The sequence below is a fragment of the Lithobates pipiens genome, unplaced genomic scaffold (genome assembly GCF_037356315.1).
Source record: "Lithobates pipiens isolate NorthernLeopardFrog02 unplaced genomic scaffold, aLitPip1_a1.2 Scaffold_1, whole genome shotgun sequence".
In the NCBI taxonomy this organism is placed as follows: domain Eukaryota; kingdom Metazoa; phylum Chordata; class Amphibia; order Anura; family Ranidae; genus Lithobates; species Lithobates pipiens.
This window is the reverse complement of record NW_027507685.1, coordinates 43,592,088-43,614,029: the sequence shown is the minus strand read 5'-3', so window position 1 is coordinate 43,614,029 and position 21,942 is coordinate 43,592,088. Positions and strand designations below refer to the sequence as shown.

The 21,942-nt window shown below is 44.2% G+C and overlaps 1 protein-coding gene across 5 annotated transcripts in view; it reads right to left on the bottom strand.

Moving 5' to 3' along the window:
• ARHGEF6 (Rac/Cdc42 guanine nucleotide exchange factor 6) overlaps nucleotides 1-14,796 on the bottom strand; it is a 174,645-nt gene extending 159,849 nt beyond the window's left edge. For 2 of the 5 annotated variants that reach the window (XR_013277464.1, XR_013277465.1), the window contains exon 1: nucleotides 14,340-14,796. Coding sequence is in view for 3 of the 5 variants with exons in the window: in XM_077490420.1 (XP_077346546.1) it covers nucleotides 14,340-14,504 (165 nt within the window). In the remaining 2 variants the exon portion in view is untranslated. The remainder of the gene's footprint in view (nucleotides 1-14,339) is intronic. The other 3 variants (XM_077490417.1, XM_077490419.1, XM_077490420.1) reach the window with 2 other exon arrangements.
• Nucleotides 14,797-21,942: the final 7,146 nt, after the last annotated feature.

Below are 21,942 nucleotides of genomic sequence, written 5' to 3'. Positions count from 1 at the left end.
CTCCCTCCTGCTAGTTGCCCCCCGCAACAAGCAGCTTGCTCTGGGGGCACCCAAACTCGGTCCCGCCCCCTCCATCTCCTGATTGGCTCACTGGCTGTGATTGACTGCAGCCAAAAGCCAATCAGGAGTAAAGAGTCCCCAGAGAGGCAAGGTTCTCGTGAACATCACTGGATCGAGAGGGGGCTCAGGTAAGTATTAAGGGATCTGTGAGGGGAGCAGCAAACAGAAGGTTTTTTTACCTTCATGCATAGAATGTATGATGGTAAAGCTGCACAATTAATCGTTAAGATCGTAAGAGGGGGAAAAATAATTGTGATCTAGATTCTTAACAAATCATTTTCTGGATTCTATGCAGAGAGTTCTCTGCTCAAGCTGACAGCGGTCAAAAAAAAAAAAAAATAAAATAAAAAAAAAAGGCAGTCTGCCAAGTTTCACAACATTCCTCAGCAGCTGAGCCAACTATAAACATTGTTAGGTTTTGTTCTGTAGATCAAAGACATGAACTTCAGTCTGTAAATGAGGGCAGTTTAACCACTTAAAGGCTAAAATCTTTTTTCTGACACTTGTTGGTTTCAAGTTAAAATAATTGTTTTTTGCTAGAAAATTACTTAGAACCCCCAAACATTTATTTATTTATTTTTTAGCAGAGACCCTAGAGAATAAAATGGTAGTTGTTCCAATACTTTATGTCACGCTGTATTTGCGCAGCAGTTTTTCAAATGTATTTTGTACAATATGAAAGCTGATGTTACGCTGTGAGAATCGTAATCTTTATTCTAAGCAAAAAAAAATAAAAAATAAAATTTAAAAAATTGCGATTCTCATTTTGGCCAGAATCATGCAGCTCTACATGAAGATAAACACATTGTTCCTTTACAACCGCTCATCAGTTTTTAGTTTCTCACAATGAGCACAATAAAATAAACATTCCCTGGTAAACTACGGTAATTGTTTGTTCCAAATACAGCCAAATAATAAAAACAATGGCTCTTAAAGCTTAACCACTTGCTTACAGGGCACTTACACCCCCCTCCTGCCCAGGCCATTTTTCAGCGCTCTCACACTTGAATGACAATTGTGCGGTTGTGCTACACTGTACCCAAACTGAATTTTTTTTTTTATAATTTTCTTCACACAAATAGAGCTTTCTTTTGGTGGTATTTAATCACTGCTGTTTTATTTTATTTTTAAGTAAAAAATAAGGGGGGCCGAAAAAAATTTTTTTTGCTTAATTTCTGTCAGTAAATTTTGTAACTAAGTAATTTTTCTCCTTCACTGATGGGCACCGATAGGCTGAACTGGTGGGCATTGATGAGGTGGCACTATTATGCTGCACTTATGGGCGCTGATAGGTGGCACTGATGGGCACGGTGTCCCAGAAGACAGCAGGGACCAGTGAGGATGTGCAGCACGACTCGCACATGCGCAGTAGGGAACCAGGTTGTGAAGCCTCAAGGTTTCACTTCCCGATTCCCTTACTAGCAATGCTGACGCTTCCACCTGGAGCTGAGGACATCACGGGCTCCCTGGACAGGTAAGTGTCCTTATTTTAAACGTCAGCAGCTGCATTATTTGTAGCTGCTGACATTGAACTTTGTTTTTAGACAGAACTCTGCTTTAACTCTAGGATAAGCAAATATTATTTGAATACAAGAGTCATGTGTATTCTTCCTTGAATCTAAGCTCATGTGTAATTCTTCCATATCTGTGCAGTAATCCAATGAGTAACTTTGCCTCTGTGCAGGAGATTGCTGTAATAAAGACCGGTCACGGCTGTTCTCTCTCCTTGTGCAGGGTGACTGGTCTCATCTCCGCCCCTTCTGTAATTTTTCTGCAGACAGTGGGTGGGGCCTGCCAGGTCCCTCCCACAGCTCTGCTCTCTGCACAGGCTATATACAGCAGTGATGATGTCACCACTACTTTAAAAAAGGTAATATCTGAGTTTGCATTTGGTAAACACAAATTGGATTAAAATTATGAATATCTTTAAACAGAAGGTTGCTGTGCCCAAAGTTCAGCTCTAAAGCAAAAACTATGCTTGCTAATCCAATAAACTAGGGAGGGATGTCCAACTGGGGTCACGTGGTGGGGCCAAGTCTGGACAGTGTCTCTCCAATGGTTCTCAAACCAACAGTGGTGTCAATATAATTCCACCTGACTTTCTGCCGATACAGCGATTTCTCTGGAGATCGAATGGTGGCGCGGAGTTACCTTTTAATGCAAAGGGAATCACAGCGTCAAATGATTCCCACGACCATTAAACCAGGGCTGCCTTAATACAAAGCACATTAACATGAAGCATACTATGCATTAATGTACCACTAACAAGTGACTGGACCTTTATATTTTAGGTTTTAAAGTGGTTGTATGCTCAATTTTTTTACTTTTACCTACAGGAAAGCCTATAATAAGGCTTACCTGTAGGTAAAAAAAAAAAAAAAAATCTCCTAAACCTGTACGGTTTAGGAGATATTCCCCTCGGTATGCGCCGCTGACTGCAGCGGCGCATGCGCACAAGGGGGTTCTCGCCGTGAAAATCCGGCAGCGGCCGACCGGCCGGACTGAAATCTCCCGCGCACATGCGCGGGACTGGCGATATCGCGGCTCCAGCCACTCACAGCGCCGGAGCCGCGATACCCGGAAGAAACGCCGAGGGAGCATGTCAGCTCCCTCGGCGTGGATCGGGCCAGATGTCGGGGCCTCGTTCTAAGGTAAGTATTTCATAATGAGCTAGTATGCGGTGCATACTAGCTCATTATGCCTTTTGCTTTGCAGGTTTTAAAAAAAAAAAATAATAATAATTTGCGGGTTTACTACCGCTTTAAGTTAAACTAGATTGTTTTGCTGCATTCTAGCCTTTATGCTGGAAAGGTCTGCATCTTCTGTTTAGTCTTTACAAGAACGTTTTGCCGAGGGTGTGCATGATTACATCTATACATAGATCAAGATGAATATACATTCCAGTATGACATATATCAACCAATAAACATATTTTAGTATAGTATGGAGAGTCTCACACCACCCCCTTCCCTAGTATGGGGCCATTGTATTTTTGCTTCTTCATCTGGCACTGAAAGCAGAGGGCTATGTGACACAGATGTGAAAATGTACCAGGCCCATCTGAATGAGTGCTTGTCCATCTTAGGACCAGTTCTGACCTACTAGCCGATCTACGGTTGGCCTCACTGAAGCGGATGAGCAGAAAAGCATCAAAAACACTTTTTTAGTCCTAGGAACTGTTTTGCAGTGTTCCAGTCCAAAAACAGAATTAGCATAACATTTTAATATGGAAAAAAAATAAATAAAAAATAATAATGTAGACCCATTGCATGAATATTATCCAACATGCTGGAATATATTTTTTTTTTGCAAACACAAATGCTTCTAATTGTTGAAAAATAAATAATAATGGATTGCCCCTAGGGAACCTATACCCAGCTGAATTTTGTTGCAGTCTGACATCCTGATGCAAGGCATTGATGTAATGTCTTGCATCAGGATGTCAGACTGCAACAAAATTCAGCCACATATGGATGCAGCACCATGTTTGCAGCTCACTGCTGGAAGATGACCAAGGTATAGAACTGAGTGGGTGACATGTAGGGCTGAAACAACGAATCGATTATGAAATTAATTGATTACTATTTTCATAATCGATTAAATCGGCCAGTAACAGAATGGGGTTAAAAAAATAAAATACAAAAATAAAAAAAAAAACACTAAAATGAGCCCTTTATAGTACAAAAATATAATCACTACTGTAAATATTACTTTCACTGTTCTACAGTAAAAAAAAAAATGAACCCCTTCCATTAGTGATTATCTGCTTTTTTGTACTATAAAAGGGCTAATTTTAGTCTTTTTAACCCCATTATGTTCCTAAACATCTTAGGCCTGGTTCACATCTATAAGTTAATTGGCGCTTTTTGCAGAAATGCAATACATTTCATTTGCATGGTTTCCTAGGGGACACGTTCATATCTGTGCTTTTTTTTCAGCCGCTGCATATTTGGAAAGTGTCAGGGACTTTTAACACAAAACTGTGCTTTTTTGGTTCAATACACTTCAATGAAGAAGCTTCAGAAAAGAATGTAATGCGTTTTTGCAGCAGTTTGTGTTTTTTAATCTGCCCCAAAAAAATGCAAAAATGCAAAAACACAAATTGCATTAAAATCATGTGCGCAAAAATCAAAAAACGCACAGCAAAAGGCACTGCAGAAACAGATCAAAAGCAAAAACTGCATAGGTGTGTACCGAGCCTTATGCTGGCCACACGGATCAATTTTCACATGAGACTATTCAGATGAAAAATCTTTGTATATTCGCTGAATGAAAGAATTTTGTTGGAAATTTTCAGTTCATTTCTGAACAAAAACCACATACACTGTCTGAAAATTCCTTTGACCGAGAAGTTTTCTATTTCCAAATTTTCCCATCACTGTGGTTGAAAATTAATGTAAATTTGACCAATTTTTTTTTTTTTTTTTTTTTTTTTTTTTTTAAGGTTATTAACCGATTAATCAATTAATCAAAACAATAAATCGGCCAACTGATTAATTATGAAAATAATAGTTAGTTGCAGCCCTAGTGACATGGTCTTCTTCAGGGTTTTACTTACGAAGTGCTGAGACTAGTAGTTCTGGCTGCAGTACAATGATCACAGTGGGTTGCCTGCTGTGACTGACCCAACCAGGATCGGGGCTTTTGGAGGGGACTAGGGGCTAGCTTGCTACCCACTGATTATGGCACATGGAGGAGACTGAGTTGACGGAGAGATGTTATATTAATCTTGAGCAGGTTAATGGTCAGAGAGAATATGGTGGCCCTCCTGTAGACTGGGTTGGAGAAGCCCCTCTACTTGGGATAAAAATATTTATCTACAATCTCCCTCAAGAAATCTAAAATAACTTAATTCCATTATTTTCGACTGCTGGGACATTGTACACCAAATGTAAGAAAGATCATAGTGAATATAAAACATTGCAAATGCTTTGTGTGTATTAAACCATTTACTATTCATGTTAAGAATAGGAATTTGCCTTGCAAAGTGTTTGGAATGCTTTATTAACATAAAAGGATGTCCATTCTTTGCTATGGGGCAGTCGGATGGATAAAGGATCTAAAAGATCCTCCAGATGAATTACACCAGGGACCCATTTGTTTTTAATTTTGCCCATTCAACTCTGTCTCTTATAAAACAGCCATGTTATAAAAGTTAGGCCCTGTACACACAGGCCTAATATCGTCCGGCATCGGCCATTTCGACAGAAACTGGCCAATATTTGGCCCGTGTGTACGGCAGCCTGTCTGGCTTCTGTCGCAGGGTCATGACCCTAAAAACATATGCCAATCGGTATCCGATCAGTGCTCTCAGCCAACCTTAAAAACCCTAATGCCCCATACACACAGAAAAAGTCAGATAGGAGCTTTTCACCGTATATGCCCCATCTGACTTTTTACATCAAAAATTCTGACGGACCTAGAAAGAGAACATGCTCTATATTTTCCCGATGGAACAAATTCCTATCGGGAAAACCGCTCGTCTGTATACTGTTCCGACATACCAAAAACAACACATGCGCTGAAGCAAGTATGAGACGGAAGTTCCTGGCTATTGAACTTCCGTTTTCTAGTCCCGTTGTACGTCACCGCATTCTTGATGGTCAGACTTTGTTGTGACAATGTGTATGCAAGATAGCTTGAGTGGAACTCAGTCAGAAAAACCTTCAGAGTTTATTCCGACGGGAAAACCGGTCGTGTGTACAGGGCATTAGGCTACCCAAAGGCAACAGTCTAAACATAACTCATTTCTTCAAAGTAGAACTTAAAACTTTTTTTCGTTTTGAATGGAGTGGAGAGGGATCATTGCTGTCTGTGCCCCTGTTAGAGAGTGTGAATCTCCCTATCATGTTTACTTTTATCACCAGAAATTACAATTTCTAAATTTTGACTTGTTCCCAGAAAAGTAATAAAGGGGAAATGTTCCAATGAGGGCACTAGTTCTGGTGACCTGGAACCAGGAATTCCCTTACTTTGGAGGGATTTCCTTTTACTTCTCGTTTTAGCTATGGGATAGAAAGTGAAGGGAAATCTCCCCAATGGTATGCAGATACAAAATAAAAAAAACTGACAGGGGGTTATAACCCTACCTTACTATATCCAATATGAGAAAAGTTCTGACTTTAATTCTACTTGATATTATACTTGAATATAGAAATATTGATCTCATTCAAAATCTTTTATAGACAAACACTGGCAGAACATTTCGTTTGCAAATTAAGGAATGTTCAGCCATTTTCCTTGGGACTCAGGACGGCCATAGACTAGTAGAAATTTGTTTGAAAATTTCTGCTTTTGGAACATTTGTTTGCTTTTAAATGTAGTGATGAGAAAAATAAAAAAGGAGTAGAATGGAAATGATTTTGGAACAAATTTCTAATAGTAAGTGGATTGGATTTCATTTAGGAAATTCCATTGATTTCAAATTCAAAAAGGGAAATAGTACTTTCAAGTGACTTACATCAAGTCTCTGTTGGCATTACCGAAATTACTAATGGGATTTTTCATACTACCAGTCTATCCTACCAGGGCTTGGACAGCTTTTGAAGGAAAACTATTTCTATAACAGGTTCTCCGTTCTTCAAGCCATAGGATATCTAGTGGTATTAGACAAGCGCTTCCCAAGCCAAATAGCATCATTTTATCTGGCACCGTTCCATGTGTATTTTGCAAACAATCTTTTTTTTGGTAGATAAAATTGTTACTACTTGTGAAAAGACCATCAATGCAATACTATTCATATGAAAGATCTTTTAAATTTTACAAGTTCTCGCTGCTGATGAACAAATAAACACCTTAACCACTTCCATCAGTACACATACTGTATATTCAGCTTCACAGAAGTGAATCTTAATCCATGAGGTTGTGTATATGGAGATCTGTGTTTGTGCTGGGAGTATTTAGACCAAGCTCTCACTGAAAGCCCAGTGTCTCATACTAATGCCCGGTACACTCGATGAGATTATTGGACGAACAATCGCTGTGTTTTTTTTTTTTTTGTATGCCAATCTCAGATCGAATCTGAAGAGTTTAGTGATGTCATGTGTCGTAATGTATTTGTATTGCATTTTCGAATGACAGCTGTACTGATTGAATGAAAATCGTATGATCTGGTATCTTACGAAAACAATATTTGTGCATGTCTGATAGAATAATATCAGATAAACTGTCATGATCGGCTCTCGAAAGCTCTGTACTAACGATCCGATTATTGTACGATCGCTTCGAAAGCGTCATTTTTTGTATGATGTTCTGATCGTGTGTACGGGGCTTAATGATTGAGAACCAAGAGCCCCAGATCCCCAAACACCCGATTGCTATGATAGCCTCTGATTGGCTATCACAGTAGTGATCAGTCACTGTTCAGACTGCCCCTGTGTATTTTTCTCCTCTTGAATAGGGAAAAAGGATGCATTGTATCATTTTCTCCTTGCCAAAACGGTAAAATGTAAACAAAAACAAAAGTGTACAAAAAAAAATAAAAAACAAATAAAGATATTATTATAAAAAAATAAAAACACAAAAAAATAAAAAAATAAACTTTAGATTAGCGTTTGATCCAAGTCAGTGTTCAGGTTCATAAAAGGTCAGGGTCAATGTATTTTGGGTAAAATAAAAAAAAAAAAAAAAAAAGCATTTTTCAATCGGTGTCAGTGTGTTTTAAGTAGAATAATTTTTTTTTTTTAAAAATTCAAAAAAGTGCACTATTGTTTCTGGGCATCTGTATATAATATATACACACACATATGTGGTAGTTTCATTATTGTCAGGAGCAGAAAAATGTATTTTGAGTTGCTTTTTGGTGGTAGGTTATGGGAATAGCAAGAAATATACAGCTAAAAGTATATACAGCTTAAATTATATATTATTTTTTTACCATTTTGGATTTTTTTTTACTATTTTGGACCAGTTTTCCCTGGTATATAAAATAAATTCAGGAGATGTCCATTAATGTTTACCAACAAATGAAAGCCCAAGTTGTCCTGAAATAAGGTATAACTCATCCGGATACTTGCAATAGCAATAATACGAACAATTTTACTAACATATTTCAAAGTTGCAAAACTGTGTTCAGAAGTTTAGGATTTGCTTTACCTTCCATCATGAAAAGGTTAAAGTATAATTGAACATCTGATTAAATGTAGGTACAGAAATAGTTAAACTATTTTCTACAACTTCATTATAAACACAGTACCATATCTGTAGTAAAAACCCTATTTTTAGAATGGCTTCTTTGGTTTTCTATTGGTCCGTTTACATTGCGCAGCTGCTGAAGACCTATCCTGCATCCACCACTAATCTCCAGTACAGAGAGAAGGAGGGGGTCTCTCTCAGATATGTCCAGCCCTGGACGACACAAGAAGTGTTTTGTGACCTTCTAATATAGTGGAAGACCGTCACAGAAGTCAGACTTCTATCTTCCTAGCTAAAGACTACAGTTGGGTGTGAGTTAGAGCTTCAGAAGCCGTACAAAGAACCTATACAGTTCACCCTCGTTTTAAAATGTGTTTTATTATTTGAATTACACAATCAAATATGAATGTATTCCAGAGTTGAAAGTAACTGTTAGGCCCCTTTCACACAGGCAGACCGTTAAGTTTTTTAGGCGGACCTGAACGGACGCTCCATACAGGTCTATGGAGCGACGCATGTCAGCGGTGACACGTCCGCTGACATCTGACCCTCTCCGATCCGCTAAAGTGTGACGGATGGAAACGCTATTTTTCCATTCGTCTGGAGGATCGGATGAAAACTGACTCTACGGACCGTCCTTCAACCGATCCCCTGCTTATCAAGTTTGACAGACAACACAGCCTGTCTAACTTGCCCATTAGGGCCAATTCACACGGGTCAGACATGCACTCTGACTTGGAGAGCACAAGTTGCATGACATGGCAAAATGAATGGTTCCCCATTTTAACTGGTCCGACTTGTGTCGGCCTGACTCACTGCACTACTTTGGTCCGACTTGGGCACGATTTGAGCCTATTGGTTTGAATGGAAGAAGTCGGGATCAGCATCTTAATTGATCCGGCTTGTGATCTGAGGCTCGAGGGGAAACCCCACGCCAAAATGTAAAAAAAAACAAAAAAAATAAAAATAACCCCCCCCCAATCCATACCAGACCCTTATCTGAGCATGCAGCCTGGCAGGTCAGGAAAGAGGATGAGTGCACCCCCAGATCCCGTCCCCCTATGTGAATGAGTAGGAGTACATTGTACCCCTACTCACTCACCAAAAAAAAAAAAAAAAAAATATGAGTGTAGGGTTACAAAAAAATAAATAAATTTAAAAATCCTACTGAACACCTGTAAGCTATGGTTTAGTCACTGTATGAACTTAGCCTTACCATACATTTCTCAGAGGTAGTTATACGTTGTATCCTGCGATCAGTAGTGGCCACTCCTAATCTATATGTGGGGTGTCGAACACATGGATTCCAATAGGGTTTTATTTATTTATTTTTGAGCATGTGATTAGAGCCAGAGGCTCTAATAGGCTTCAAAAACTGTCCCCCGAGCCAACCCACTTGTATGACAATAGTGAATGAACATTTGCTATTGTCTTCCTCATTCTCCTCCTGGCCAATCAGGCAGCCCCTATTGGCCAGGGAATCTTAGGACTCCCTGGTCAATCGTGTCTCAAGACACACTTCCTGTTCCTGTGTGGCCGAGGAGGAGAATGTCTTTGTGTGCTCCCAGGACAACCTGAGCGGCCCGGCTCTTCCTTCCCCCTGCCTCCATAAAAGGTAAGGCATCCACTGTCCGTCTCTCGCAGGGGGGTAGGGGATGGGATGTGCCCAGTGATCTCCGCTGTCCGTCTCCCATTGGGGGGTGGTGGTGTGAGATCACCGCTGTCCGTCTACTGCGGGGGGATTTTGATGTTAGTTTGTGGCACTCCCATCCCCCCCCCCCCAATTTTGAGCACCAGCTGCCACTGGCTGGGATACATATTCTTCCATTTCTGCTCTGCTGGCCCAGCCATCAAAAAGGTATTGGTCAGACATATTGGCCTGTATACAGTAGATAACTATGGTGCACGTGTAGTCAGTCATGACCCCAGCCCTATCATGGCTTTACAGCAGGGGTCGGCAACCTACAGCCCGCAGGCTGCACCCAGACCTGCCACCATTAATTGTCCATTATTTGTTATTGTGATTAATTCACGTGCGCCTGGCCCGCAAACATTTTCACCACTGTACTCTTCATTGGACAGCAGCAAGCAGATATCACAGGGCTGGATGGGGATGGGGGTGGGATCCACTGGAGTTAACGTTTTACATTAAGCAGCAGGCGATTGGTTGCTAGGATCACCCGGCAACCAACCAATCACCAGCCTGTTAATGTGAAAAGTTAACTTCAGCAGTTCCCACCCCATTCAGCCCTGTTAACTCTGGTGGATCCCACCCCCACCCCCATCCAGCTGGGGGGGGGGGGGGGGGGGTTGAGTGCCCAGTTTTGAAGTGGTTAAAATGCAAATCAATTTATAACATTTTTTTTAAATGCATTTTTCTGGATATTGTCTCTCATTGTTAAAATAAACCTACCATTAACTTTATAGACTGATTATTTGTCAGTGGGAAAACGTGTGTGTATAATATACACACACACACACACACACACACACACACCTCAAATGGTAGAAGCTGCATCTGCTCATGACATGAACGGACGTCAGCATTCTGATTTTCAGCACTTTACAATGCTTCTGCTTTCCTTGCAGCAGACTTGCAGAATGTTTGCAAAGAAAGTTGATCTGGAGTCCTGCAATGCGGACTTACTGCAATTGTGCAACAAACCTGTGAAGCTTGGCAAGTCTAGCAATAGCTTATCAAGTCATTTTCAAACTTGCTGTCCGGGTAGCATTATTCAATTTTTTTTTTTTAATTAACTTTATTGAAATGTCACAGAGTGTAATGCGAGGTGGTGGGTTGCCTTGCACTATGCTACACTTGGGGGGGGGGGGGGAAAAAGCCCAGGTAGGAGGTAATGCATTTTGCAGGGTGACTTGCTCTGTAATAGCTACTGCATCTAAGTTTAATACGACTTTAATACAAAAACAGACGGTAACATTTACTTTAGACCCCTTTCACACCACACCGCCCTTTGCGTCGGCGGTAAAACGGCGCTATTTTTAGCGGATTTGCGGCGCATTTCGGCCGCTAGCGGGGCGCTTTTACCCCCGCTAGCGGCCGCGAAAGGGTTAAAACCGCCGGCAATACGCCGCAATAGCGACGTTTTGCCGGCGGTATTAAAGCGCTGCCCCATTGATTTCAATGGGGAGCAGTGGTGGAGGAGCGGTAAACACACCGCTCCTTCACTGCTCCAAAGAAGCTGCTGGCAGGACTTTTTTCTGATGTCCTGCCAGCGCACCGCTGTAGTTTGAAAGCCCTCGGGGCTTTCACACTACACACAATGGTGCAGCTTCTTTAGGGCGGATTGCAGGCGCTATTTCTAACACTATAGCGCCTGGAAAACGCCCTGGTGTGAAAGGGGTGTAAAGGCAAACCTGTCACCACTGAAAGTAAATGAGAGCAAAAGCATCCTTGGAAAGAGGAAGCTTGATATTTACCTGCTTGTTGGGGGCTTCTTTAAACCTTTACTTTATTGAAGAGCTGCTGACTAGGGATGAGCTCCGGCGTGTTCGCATGCTCCACGTGCTGAGCCCGCCAGGAAGTCGGTGCGGCGCTGCGCTAATCACAGGCAGTGAGACATTTTCGATCTCTACAGCCGTGCATCGGGGCAATGTCTCACTGCCTGTGATTAGCGCAGCGCTGCGCCGACTTCCTAGCGGGTTCTGCACGTGGAGCTCACCCTTACTGCTGACTAAGGAAGAGCTCAAGCGTAATCACAACCCGCACGTGCAGAGCCCGCCAGGAGGTCGGCACTGCACACCCCAATCACAAGCAGTGAGACATTTCCCTATCTGCAGGTGCAGAGATCGGAAATGTCTCACTGCCTGCGATTAGCGCTGTGCAGGCTCTGCACGTGCGGCTTGTGAATACTCATCCTTACTGCTGACACTTTCAGGTGTCTACCACTCCCCCCCACCTGTGAGTTCTGTGGTTCCTCCCGCTGACCCCTATGTCATTGTTGTGTTGTAGGGGTCAATGGGAATTACCACTGCACCCGATGTGGGGGGGTACACGCCATTGTACACACCTAGCAGTGTGGAGCTCTCGGTGATTTGCCTTTCCTTTCTTTCCTGCCTACAGATGGAATGACGTTCAGGAGTCCATAAACAAAAAATATCAGCTTTCACTTTTCTCCTTTACAAATGATATAACATTAATAACAATATTTGAAACAAATATGTTTATGGTTTGTGTCCTTGTTTGTTTGTTTTATATTATTATTGTATTTCCATGAAAGATTATCATTGTATGGCTTTGCTGACATTTTGGTAATAATTCTCTTCTTGGTTCCCTGATTAAAATATTGAAGAATCATTTCCTAATGCTTTATAAAAAGAAATTAGAATATGTTTTGGCTTAAAACTGACTTTCACTTCAAGAATGTCATTTTTCTTTTTGCAACCTACCTCATCTGCAATGAAAAAAATAAAATAAAATAAGTGATTTCTTAAAAATGCACTCTACAAATAGCACACCCCTGAACCCTGCGCTCTATGCAAGGCGTACCCGAGCCCTGCGCTCGCCGCACCCCTGAACTCTGCGCTCTATGCGAGGCGTACCCGAGCCCTGCGCACCCCTGAGCCCTGCGCTCTATGCCAGGCGTACCCGAGCCCTGCGCACAACTGAGCCCTGCGCTCTGTGTGGGGCGCACCCCTGAGCCCTGCCGTTCCTTCAGAGCGCATGCACAGATGCATGTTTAGGAGATGATATTCCTTGTACTTACATGTAAGCTTTTTTAAAGGGTTTCCTGTAGGTACAAGTGTCCAAGAGGTGTTTACTACTGCCTCAAGTCATCTATTCATATACCATGGGTAGTGACCGGCAAGCAGGAGCCTGTGATGCTTCATCTCAAAATCCCAGTCCTAGTGTGAAAACTTGAAATGCTCTTTTTTTTTTTTTTTTTTTTTTTTATGTTTTTCAGGTTAAGTGCTGCGGATATCACGTTGTTACTGGGAAATGTTGAGTAGATCTACACCTTCCAGCAGGCCCTCTGCCAGGCACTTAAAGAATGTGCAAAGTAAGAAGTTATATAAGTAGCGCACCCCTGAACCCTGTACATAGCGCACCCCTGAACCCTGAGCTCTGTACGTAGCGCACCCCTGAACCCTAAGCTCTGTAAGTAGCGCACCCCTGAACCCTAAGCTCTGTAAGTAGCGCACCCCTGAACCCTGTAAGTAGCGCACCCCTGAACCCTGAGCTCTGTAAGTAGCGCACCCCTGAACCCGGAGCTCTGTAAGTAGCGCACCCCTGAACCCGGAGCTCTGTAAGTAGCGCACCCCTGAACCCGGAGCTCTGTAAGTAGCGCACCCCTGAACCCGGAGCTCTGTAAGTAGCGCACCCCTGAACCCGGAGCTCTGTAAGTAGCGCACCCCTGCAAGTAGCGCACCCCTGAACCCGGAGCTCTGCAAGTAGCGCACCCCTGAACCCTGAGCTCTGCAAGTAGCGCACCCCTGAACCCTGCAAGTAGCGCACCCCAAATATAGCTGGCCCTTTGAGGGCAAGCATACTGCTGATGGCATTATGGCACCCCAAGCAAGACCCATGTTTTTCAAACAATTGAGAGAGATATATATATATACACACACACACACACACACACACACTCTATCTCTATTTTATTTATTTATAATTGTGTTAGATGAATTCACAGCAGCATGTAGAGATACAGAGAGTACATGCGGATGTGAATTTTAGTAATAGGGGGAAAGATTCCCTTTATATAACACTTTTGACATTTTATATATATATCTTTCTTCACTGTTATTAAAACACAACCAATATATTTATTTTTTAACTTGAAGAGATAAGAAGGAGAATAACCGATAGAAAGTTGGAGAGAGGAGAGTGTAGAGAGCTCATGGAGGGAACAGATCGCAGCATGTTGGGAGGATCGTACGCGATCTGCCTCGATCAAGGCACACACACAGATGAGGATCGCTGACAGCTCCATAGACTAGACTCTGCCTGCCTGCAGCCACCCTCACCTGGAGGAATGACATACCTGAGGGGGGGGGGGGGGGGGGGGGGTAATCTGAAGAATGATCAGGGCGTTTCCCTCACAGACATACAGAAGTATGGAGCGATAATACAAGACATCTAAACACACATCCGATAAAGTACAAGTCACACCGATCTGGCCACTTACCTTCTCCACCGATCCCGGCAGCAATCGGCTCATGAGTTTGCACAGCACCACTCCGTCTTTTAGGGAGCATTTTAGGAAGTCCTCGGGGTCACAGATGTTCTTCTTGGGGGAGTTGAGGACCCCCAGAGAGATGAGCCAGGTGACGGTCTGCTCCTCCGGGTTCATGGCTGTCCTGGGCCCAGACGATTAGCACACAATCTGCTACAAGAGCCACATCCGATCACATCTCCGCTCTCTTCCTATTTCTGTGCACCAGAAGCCGCTCACACAACACACAACAGGAAGCGATCATTAGATCATCATCATCTCTCTTCCACACACATGGCTCACCAGCCTGCCTTCATTCACCCATACATTCACCTATACATTCACCCATACACGGATCTCTGCACACATTCTACATTATGGATGGATTACTAGTGATGGATTGTAGAAGTAGTGAGAGATCTGCTGATTATCATGTAACTATACACATGTGTGTGATTGGAGCACAAGAGGAAGTGGCTCTGCAGGCTTTTACAACATGTCATATACATTGTATTTGATGTATAGAACTTTGCCCTGTGTGGAAGTTTATTACATATACACATAGAAGATATACACTATATTACCAAAAGTATTGGGACACCTGCCTTTCAGACGGGTTCACACCGCTGTCTGGTGCGAGATCGCACGTGATACGCACCGCTAGGGATGAGCTCATGCGTGTTCGCATGGAACAGGTGCTGAGCCCGCCAGGAAGTCGGCGCAGCGCTGTGCTAATAACAGGCAGTGAGACATTGTCCGATCTCTGCAGCCGCACATCGGGGCAATGTCTCACTGCCTGTGATTAGCTCAGCGCTGCGCCGACTTCCTGGCGGGGTCTGCACGTGTTCCATGCGAGCACGCCTGAGCTCATCCCTACGCACCGCACAAATCACATGCGATGTCCGTGCAATGAAAATTCAGGCGCACAGAAAGTATGGCTGAATTTGCATCGTATTCAGACCAAACTGGCGCAGGACCCTCTTTTTTTTTTGGTCCGCACCAGAATCGGATCGTATTAGTCAGATTTTTCAGATCACTGCAATATGCCAACTGATTTGGGTGCATCATTAAAGTGGTTGTAAACCCTTACAAACCACTTTGACCTACAGGTAAGCCTAGATTAAGGCTTACCTATAGGTCCAAGAAATATCTCCTAAACCGTGATATTTGCCAAAAGACAGGCACCGCTGTCTACGGCGCATGCGCCGTAGACAGCGGTGCGCAGGCGCACTGAGCGCGCCGCTGTTAACGGAGATATGCCGCGAGTGGCGGCTCCCGTGCACATGCGCGGGAGTGACGTCATCGCGGCTCCATCGAATGACAGCGCCGGAGCAGCGAGACCCACCAAGAAGATGGAGGCTCCGTACACAAGGGGACAGCGGTGACTTCGCTGGCTCCTGCGATGCATAGTAGTCCATTATGCTTTACCTTTGCAGGGAATCAAAGAGGAAGTAAACCCATCAGGGTTTACTTCCTCTTTAACTTTCAATTGACACTCCCGGTAGATTGCCGCTGGGAGACTGCGATGCGGGAACCCGTAGTGGATTTGCAGGGTTCCCACAGCGCAGCAGTGCATCGCATTCGGGCCAAACTCACACAGGACTCCGCAGCAGAATCGGTCCGCAGCAGAATCGGATTGCATTAGTAGGATTTTGCAGATCGCACTGCGATATGCCAAGTGATTTGGGGCGTCATTAACTTTCAATTGACACTCCCAACAATTTGCATAGGGCAGTGCGAACAGCCACCTGGAGACATGCAATGTGGGTACCCGTAGTGGATTCGCAGGGTTCCCGCATCGCAGCAGTGTGAACTGGCCAATATACACACGTGAACTTTACGGCTCGGTTCACACTGCAGCGATGCAGGAACCCTGCGAATCCACTGCGGGTTCCTGCATCGCATGTCTTCTGGCGGTAGTTTGCACTGCCCTATGCAAACTGCTGGTAGAGTCAATTGAAAGTTAATGACACCCCCAAATCAATTGGCATATCGCAATGCGATCTGCAAATTTGGAACAGGCATCGGATCGCATGCATGTGAACACCCAAAAAAAGGGTCCAAATGCAAAACATATTCAGCCAAACTATCTGTATGGCTGAAATCGCATCGCACAGAGATTGCATGTGATTTTCACTGCAGACATTGCTGTAGTGTGAACTGGCACTAAGGCTGAGTTCACACTAGTGCAAATTGGATACAGGTTTTTCCACATCCAATTCGCACAGCAGGAGATTGTGACCGGCTCTCTATGGATCCGGTTCACATATTTCCACAGTGGCTCCAGTGCAATTTGCACAGCAGCCCTGTCCATCTTTTGGTCCATTTCAGGTTGGAATTCAGCCAAAAATTCGGGCTGAATTTGGACTTGAAACTGTGAACGAGGACACCCCAGACTCCTGCTGTGAGCTGCTGCGTGTTCTGAGCTGAGCCTCAACTATAAGTACAGGGACAAGTATACCTGATCAATGAGATACTAATACCAACCAGTAAGTTGAGTTGAGTTGAGTGGCATCTTGATATAGCGTGGTCATTTACCCCGTAGGATCCTGACGCGCTTGCGTCGGGACACCTAACAGGTTCAGTGAGATAGCATGTCCATTGCCATCTTAATAGCATCATGGGCCCCTGGGCAAAGTAATGCACTGGGGCCTGTAACAGCCTTCCCCAATTTACACACCTACGCTCAAGAATTAAAGTATAAAAATTTGATAGGATTAAAGGGGATGTCCACCCTAACACTAAACTTGCTACATCTACAGGCATCCACGATCTAAGACTAACCTATCTAGCCCTGTAACAAAGAAATCACTATACATACCTTTTCTGAAGCTGCGTTGGTCCGGTCCAATGCTGAGCTAACACCGGCAGCTTTGCTGTGTAGGTGGGTGCAGAGGAGGCAGCTGACAATGGAAGCCCTATAGTAACTCTATGGGTGACGTCACTTCCCATTCATTTCCCAGCATTGTCTACTTCCGCCAATGGAGACCGGACCGGAGCGACTTCAAAAAAGATATGTATACTGATTTTTTCTTTACAGGCCCAGATAGGTTAGTCTTAGATCGTGGATGCTTGTAGATATATCGATTTTAGTGTTAGAGTGGACTTCCCCTTTAATGGCATCCCAGTCTTAGTCCGTAGGGTTCAATATTGAGTTGGCCTACCCTTTGCAGCTATAACAGCTTCAACTGTTCTGGAAAGCCTGTCCACAAGGTTTAGGAGTGTCTATGGTAATGTTTGACCATTCTACCAGAAGAGCATTTGTGTGGTCAGGCATAGGGATGGACGAACGGTTCGCCCGGCGGTCGTTTTGCGGCGAATTTCGGCTGTTCGCCGTCCGCCCGATCGGCGGACTATTGCTGCCGTTCGCCCGGCGGACTTCCACGTTTACTGTGTAAAAGAACTTTGACCTATGATGACACATCCATCATGGGGTACAGGACAGCCAATTGAGACATTACAGCACATAGACACTTGGACATTCCCCCTAACTTATAAATAGACCCGATCCGGCGGCCATTTTACATTCTTTCTTCTGTCACTATAGGGAGAGGTTGCTGTGTGGAGCAGGGAGAGACTTCAGTGACCCAAATCGCTATCTATTAGGTCCACAAAAGTTCTTTTAAGGACTGGTATCATGGTATAGGTGTTAGGTGTAGTTCAGGATATAGGTTTGAGGCACTGCTATTCAAGTCATTGTTGCAGCAGCCTGAGTGTCTTTTGTCAGTGTAGAGAAAGGGACAGGACGCTGTGTGCTGCAGGGACAGTCAGTTTAATCATTAGCTGTTACTATTAGGTCCACAAAAGTGCTATTCAAGTTATTGTTCCAGCAGCCTCTGTTTTTTCAGTTTAAATAGGGACAAGCAGGAAGCTGTGTGTGAGGCAGTGAGGGACAGTCAGTTTAAAGAGGAAGTAAACCCTGATGAGTTTACTTCCTCTTTTTTTCCCTGCAAAGGTAAAGCATAATGGACTACTATGCATCACATACAGTGGTGTGAAAAAGTGTTTGCCCCCTTCCTCATTTCCTGTTCCTTTGCATGTTTGTCACACTTAAGTGTTTCGGAACATCAAACCAATTTAAACAATAGTCAAGGACAACACAAGTAAACACAAAATGAAATTTGTAAATGAAGGTGTTTATTATTAAAGGTGAAAAAAAATCCAAACCATCATGGCCCTGTGTGAAAAAGTGATTGCCCCCCTTGTTAAAACATACTATAACTGTGGTTGTCCACACCTGAGTTCAATTTCTCTAGCCACACCCAGGCCTGATTATTGCCACACCTGTTCACAATCAAGACATCACTTAAATAGGAGCTGCTTGACACAGTAAGGTCCACCAGAAGATCCTTAAAAGCTACACATCATGCCGAGACCCAAAGAAATTCAGGAACAATTGAGAAAGAAAGTAATTGAGATCTATCAGTCTGGAAAGGGTTATAAAGCCATTTACAAAGCTTTGGGAATCCAGCGAACCACAGTGAGAGCCATTATCCACAAATGGCGAAGACATGGAACAGTGGTGAACCTTCCCAGGAGTGGCCGGCCGCCCAAAATTACCCCAAGAGCGCAGCGACGACTCATCCAAGAGGTCACAAAAGACCCCACAACAACGTCCAAGGAACTGCAGGCCTCACTTACCTCAGTTAAGGTCAGCGTTCATGCCTCCACCATCAGGAAAAGACTGGGCAAAAATGGCCTGCATGGCAGAGTTCCAAGGAGAAAACCACTGCTGAGCAAAAAGAACATCAAAGCTCGTCTCAATTTCTCCACAACACATCTTGATGATCCCCAAGACTTTTGGGACAACATTCTGTGGACCGATGAGACAAAAGTGGAACTCTTTGTAAGGTGTGTGTCCAAGTATATCTGGCGTAGAAGGAACACTGCATTTCATAAAAAGAACATTATACCAACAGTAAAATATGGTGGTGGTAGTGTGATGGTCTGGGGCTGTTTTGCTGCTTCAGGACCTGGAAGACTTGCCGTGATAAAAGGAACTATGAATTCTGCTGTCTACCAAGAGATCCTGAAGGAGAATGTCCGACCATCTGTTCGTGTACTCAAGCTGAAACGAACTTGGGTTCTGCAGCAGGACAATGATCCTAAACACACCAGCAAGTCCACCACCGAATGGCTGAAGAAAAACAAAATGAAGACTTTGGAGTGGCCTAGCCAAAGTCCTGACCTGAATCCTATTGAGATGTTGTGGTATGACCTTAAAAAGGCCGTTCATGCTCGAAAACCCTCTAATGTAACTGAATTAGGACAATTCTGCAAAGATGAGTGGGCCAAAATTCCTCCAGGACGCTGTAAAAGCCTCATTGCGCGTTATCGCAAACGCTTGGTTGCAGTTGTTGCTGCTAAGGGTGGACCAACCAGTTATTAGGTTTAGGGGGCAATCACTTTTTCACACAGGGCCATGATGGTTTGGATTTTTTTCCACCTTTAATAATAAACACCTTCATTTACAAATTTCATTTTGTGTTTACTTGTGTTGTCCTTGACTATTGTTTAAATTGGTTTGATGTTCCGAAACACTTAAGTGTGACAAACATGCAAAGGAACAGGAAATGAGGAAGGGGGCAAACACTTTTTCACACCACTGTAGTAGCCCATTATGTGTCACTTACCTGACACAGGAGCCAGCGAAGTCGCGCTGTCCCCTGTAGTCCGCCGCATCCATCTTGCTGGTGGCGTCTCGCAGCTCCGCCGCTGTCATTCGGCGAAGCCGCGATGACGTCACTCCCGCGCATGCGTACGGGAGTCGACAAATGCGGCAGCTCCATTTTTGGAACTGCCGCGTTCAGTGCGCCTGCACGCCGCTGTCTACGGCGCATGCGCCGTAGACAGCTGTGCCCGTTTTCGGGCAAATATCTCCTAAACCATATAGGTTTAGGAGATATTGCTTGGACCTACAGGTAAGCCTTAATCTAGGCTTACCTGTAGGTCAAAGTGGTTTGTAAGGGTTTACAACCACTTTAATCAGTAGCTGTTACTATTAGGTCCACAAAGGTTCTTTTCAGGACTGGTATGGTAATAGGCTTGTACACGTATAATATTCTTTCTTCCACATATAGAAAGAATATTATACTTGACTGCTGCCTTTCTGCTGCAGTAGTCCTTTATCAGTATAGGGACTGAGGTACAGTCTGCTAATCATTCACAACCTACTTGTTCCACAAAAGTCCTTATAAGGACTGGTAAGGTCTAGGGTACTACAGTACATAGGGTTGAGTGAGGTACAGTCTGCTATTCCTTAAGGACTGGTATAGGTCCACAATACATAGGGTTGAGGTGCACTACTGCTGACTGCTGCCCTACTGCTGCAGTAGTCCTTTATCAGTATAGGGACTGAGAGTTTTGTCACAGGGTCATTTAAAAAATGACAGGCAGAGGAAGAGGCAGGCCCTTCCGCAGGGGTGGTAGGGGTAGGGCAGGAGCAACAGGCTTGAGCCAAAGTGGGAAGTTGCAGAAGGTGCGTTCAATTACTTTAAAGGACACACCAGACTTGGTTGAGTGGCTCACTCAGCCTTACTCTTCTGCACCCTCCTCATCCTCTCGATCTGCACCCTCTTCTTCACTTTCTGCTATGTGCACCCCCAAAGACACTACCACCAACAACACCACCACCACCACCACATACCCTCCGCTTGAGTCACAGGAATTATTTTCCGATCCATATCAAGACATTTCTGATGCGCAGCCACTCTTGGTATTGGATCAGGAAGAGGAGGTAGCAACAACCGCCACTCAGCAGTCTGACGACAGTACCCAGATCAGCCCAAGGAGGAGGTTGGTCCCCAGTGTTGCTGCCTACTCCGAGATCTCTACTTATAGCGGTGGGGAAGGTGACGTCGATGATGACGTTTGTCTAGTGATGTCACGTGGGTGCCCACAAGAGAGGAAGAGGAGGGGAGTTCAGAGGGAGATATGGACCAGCAGATAGGGAGGAGAAGCAGGAATAACTTACATTGCACAGGAGGGACAAAGCAGACTGCAAATGTATCAGGAGCGAGTCATCGACCATGTACGGTCACATCTGGCACTCCCAGGGCACCGGCACATGGCTCCGTAGTGTGGGCTTTTTTTAACGTGTCCGCTGCTGACAATAGCGTTGCCATCTGCAATCTTTGCAGTCAACGCATTAGTCGCGGTAAGCCCAACACTCACCTAGGGACGACCGCCTTAAGAAGGCACATGAGCAGCCATCACCGAGCCCAGTGGGAGCAACGGAACACACAAAGCCACACTCCAGGCTCTCACCGTCCAGCCTCGTCTTCTACTTGTCCTTCACCTCTCTCCTCACAATTGTCCTCCACTCCACCTTCCATCACGCCAAGCTCACGTTTTTCTGCAAAAAGGCAGGCTTCCGTGGGCCTAATGTTCGAGCGTAAAAAAATGATGACGCCGGTTAACCCTCTTGCCCAACGGTTGACGGCTGGCTTGTCAGAACTGATAGCCCGCCAACTACTGCCATATAAACTGGTGGACTCGGAGGCCTTTCGAAAATTTGTGGCCATTGGAACACCACAATGGAAGGTCCCAGAAAGGAAGTATTTCTCAGAGAAGGGCA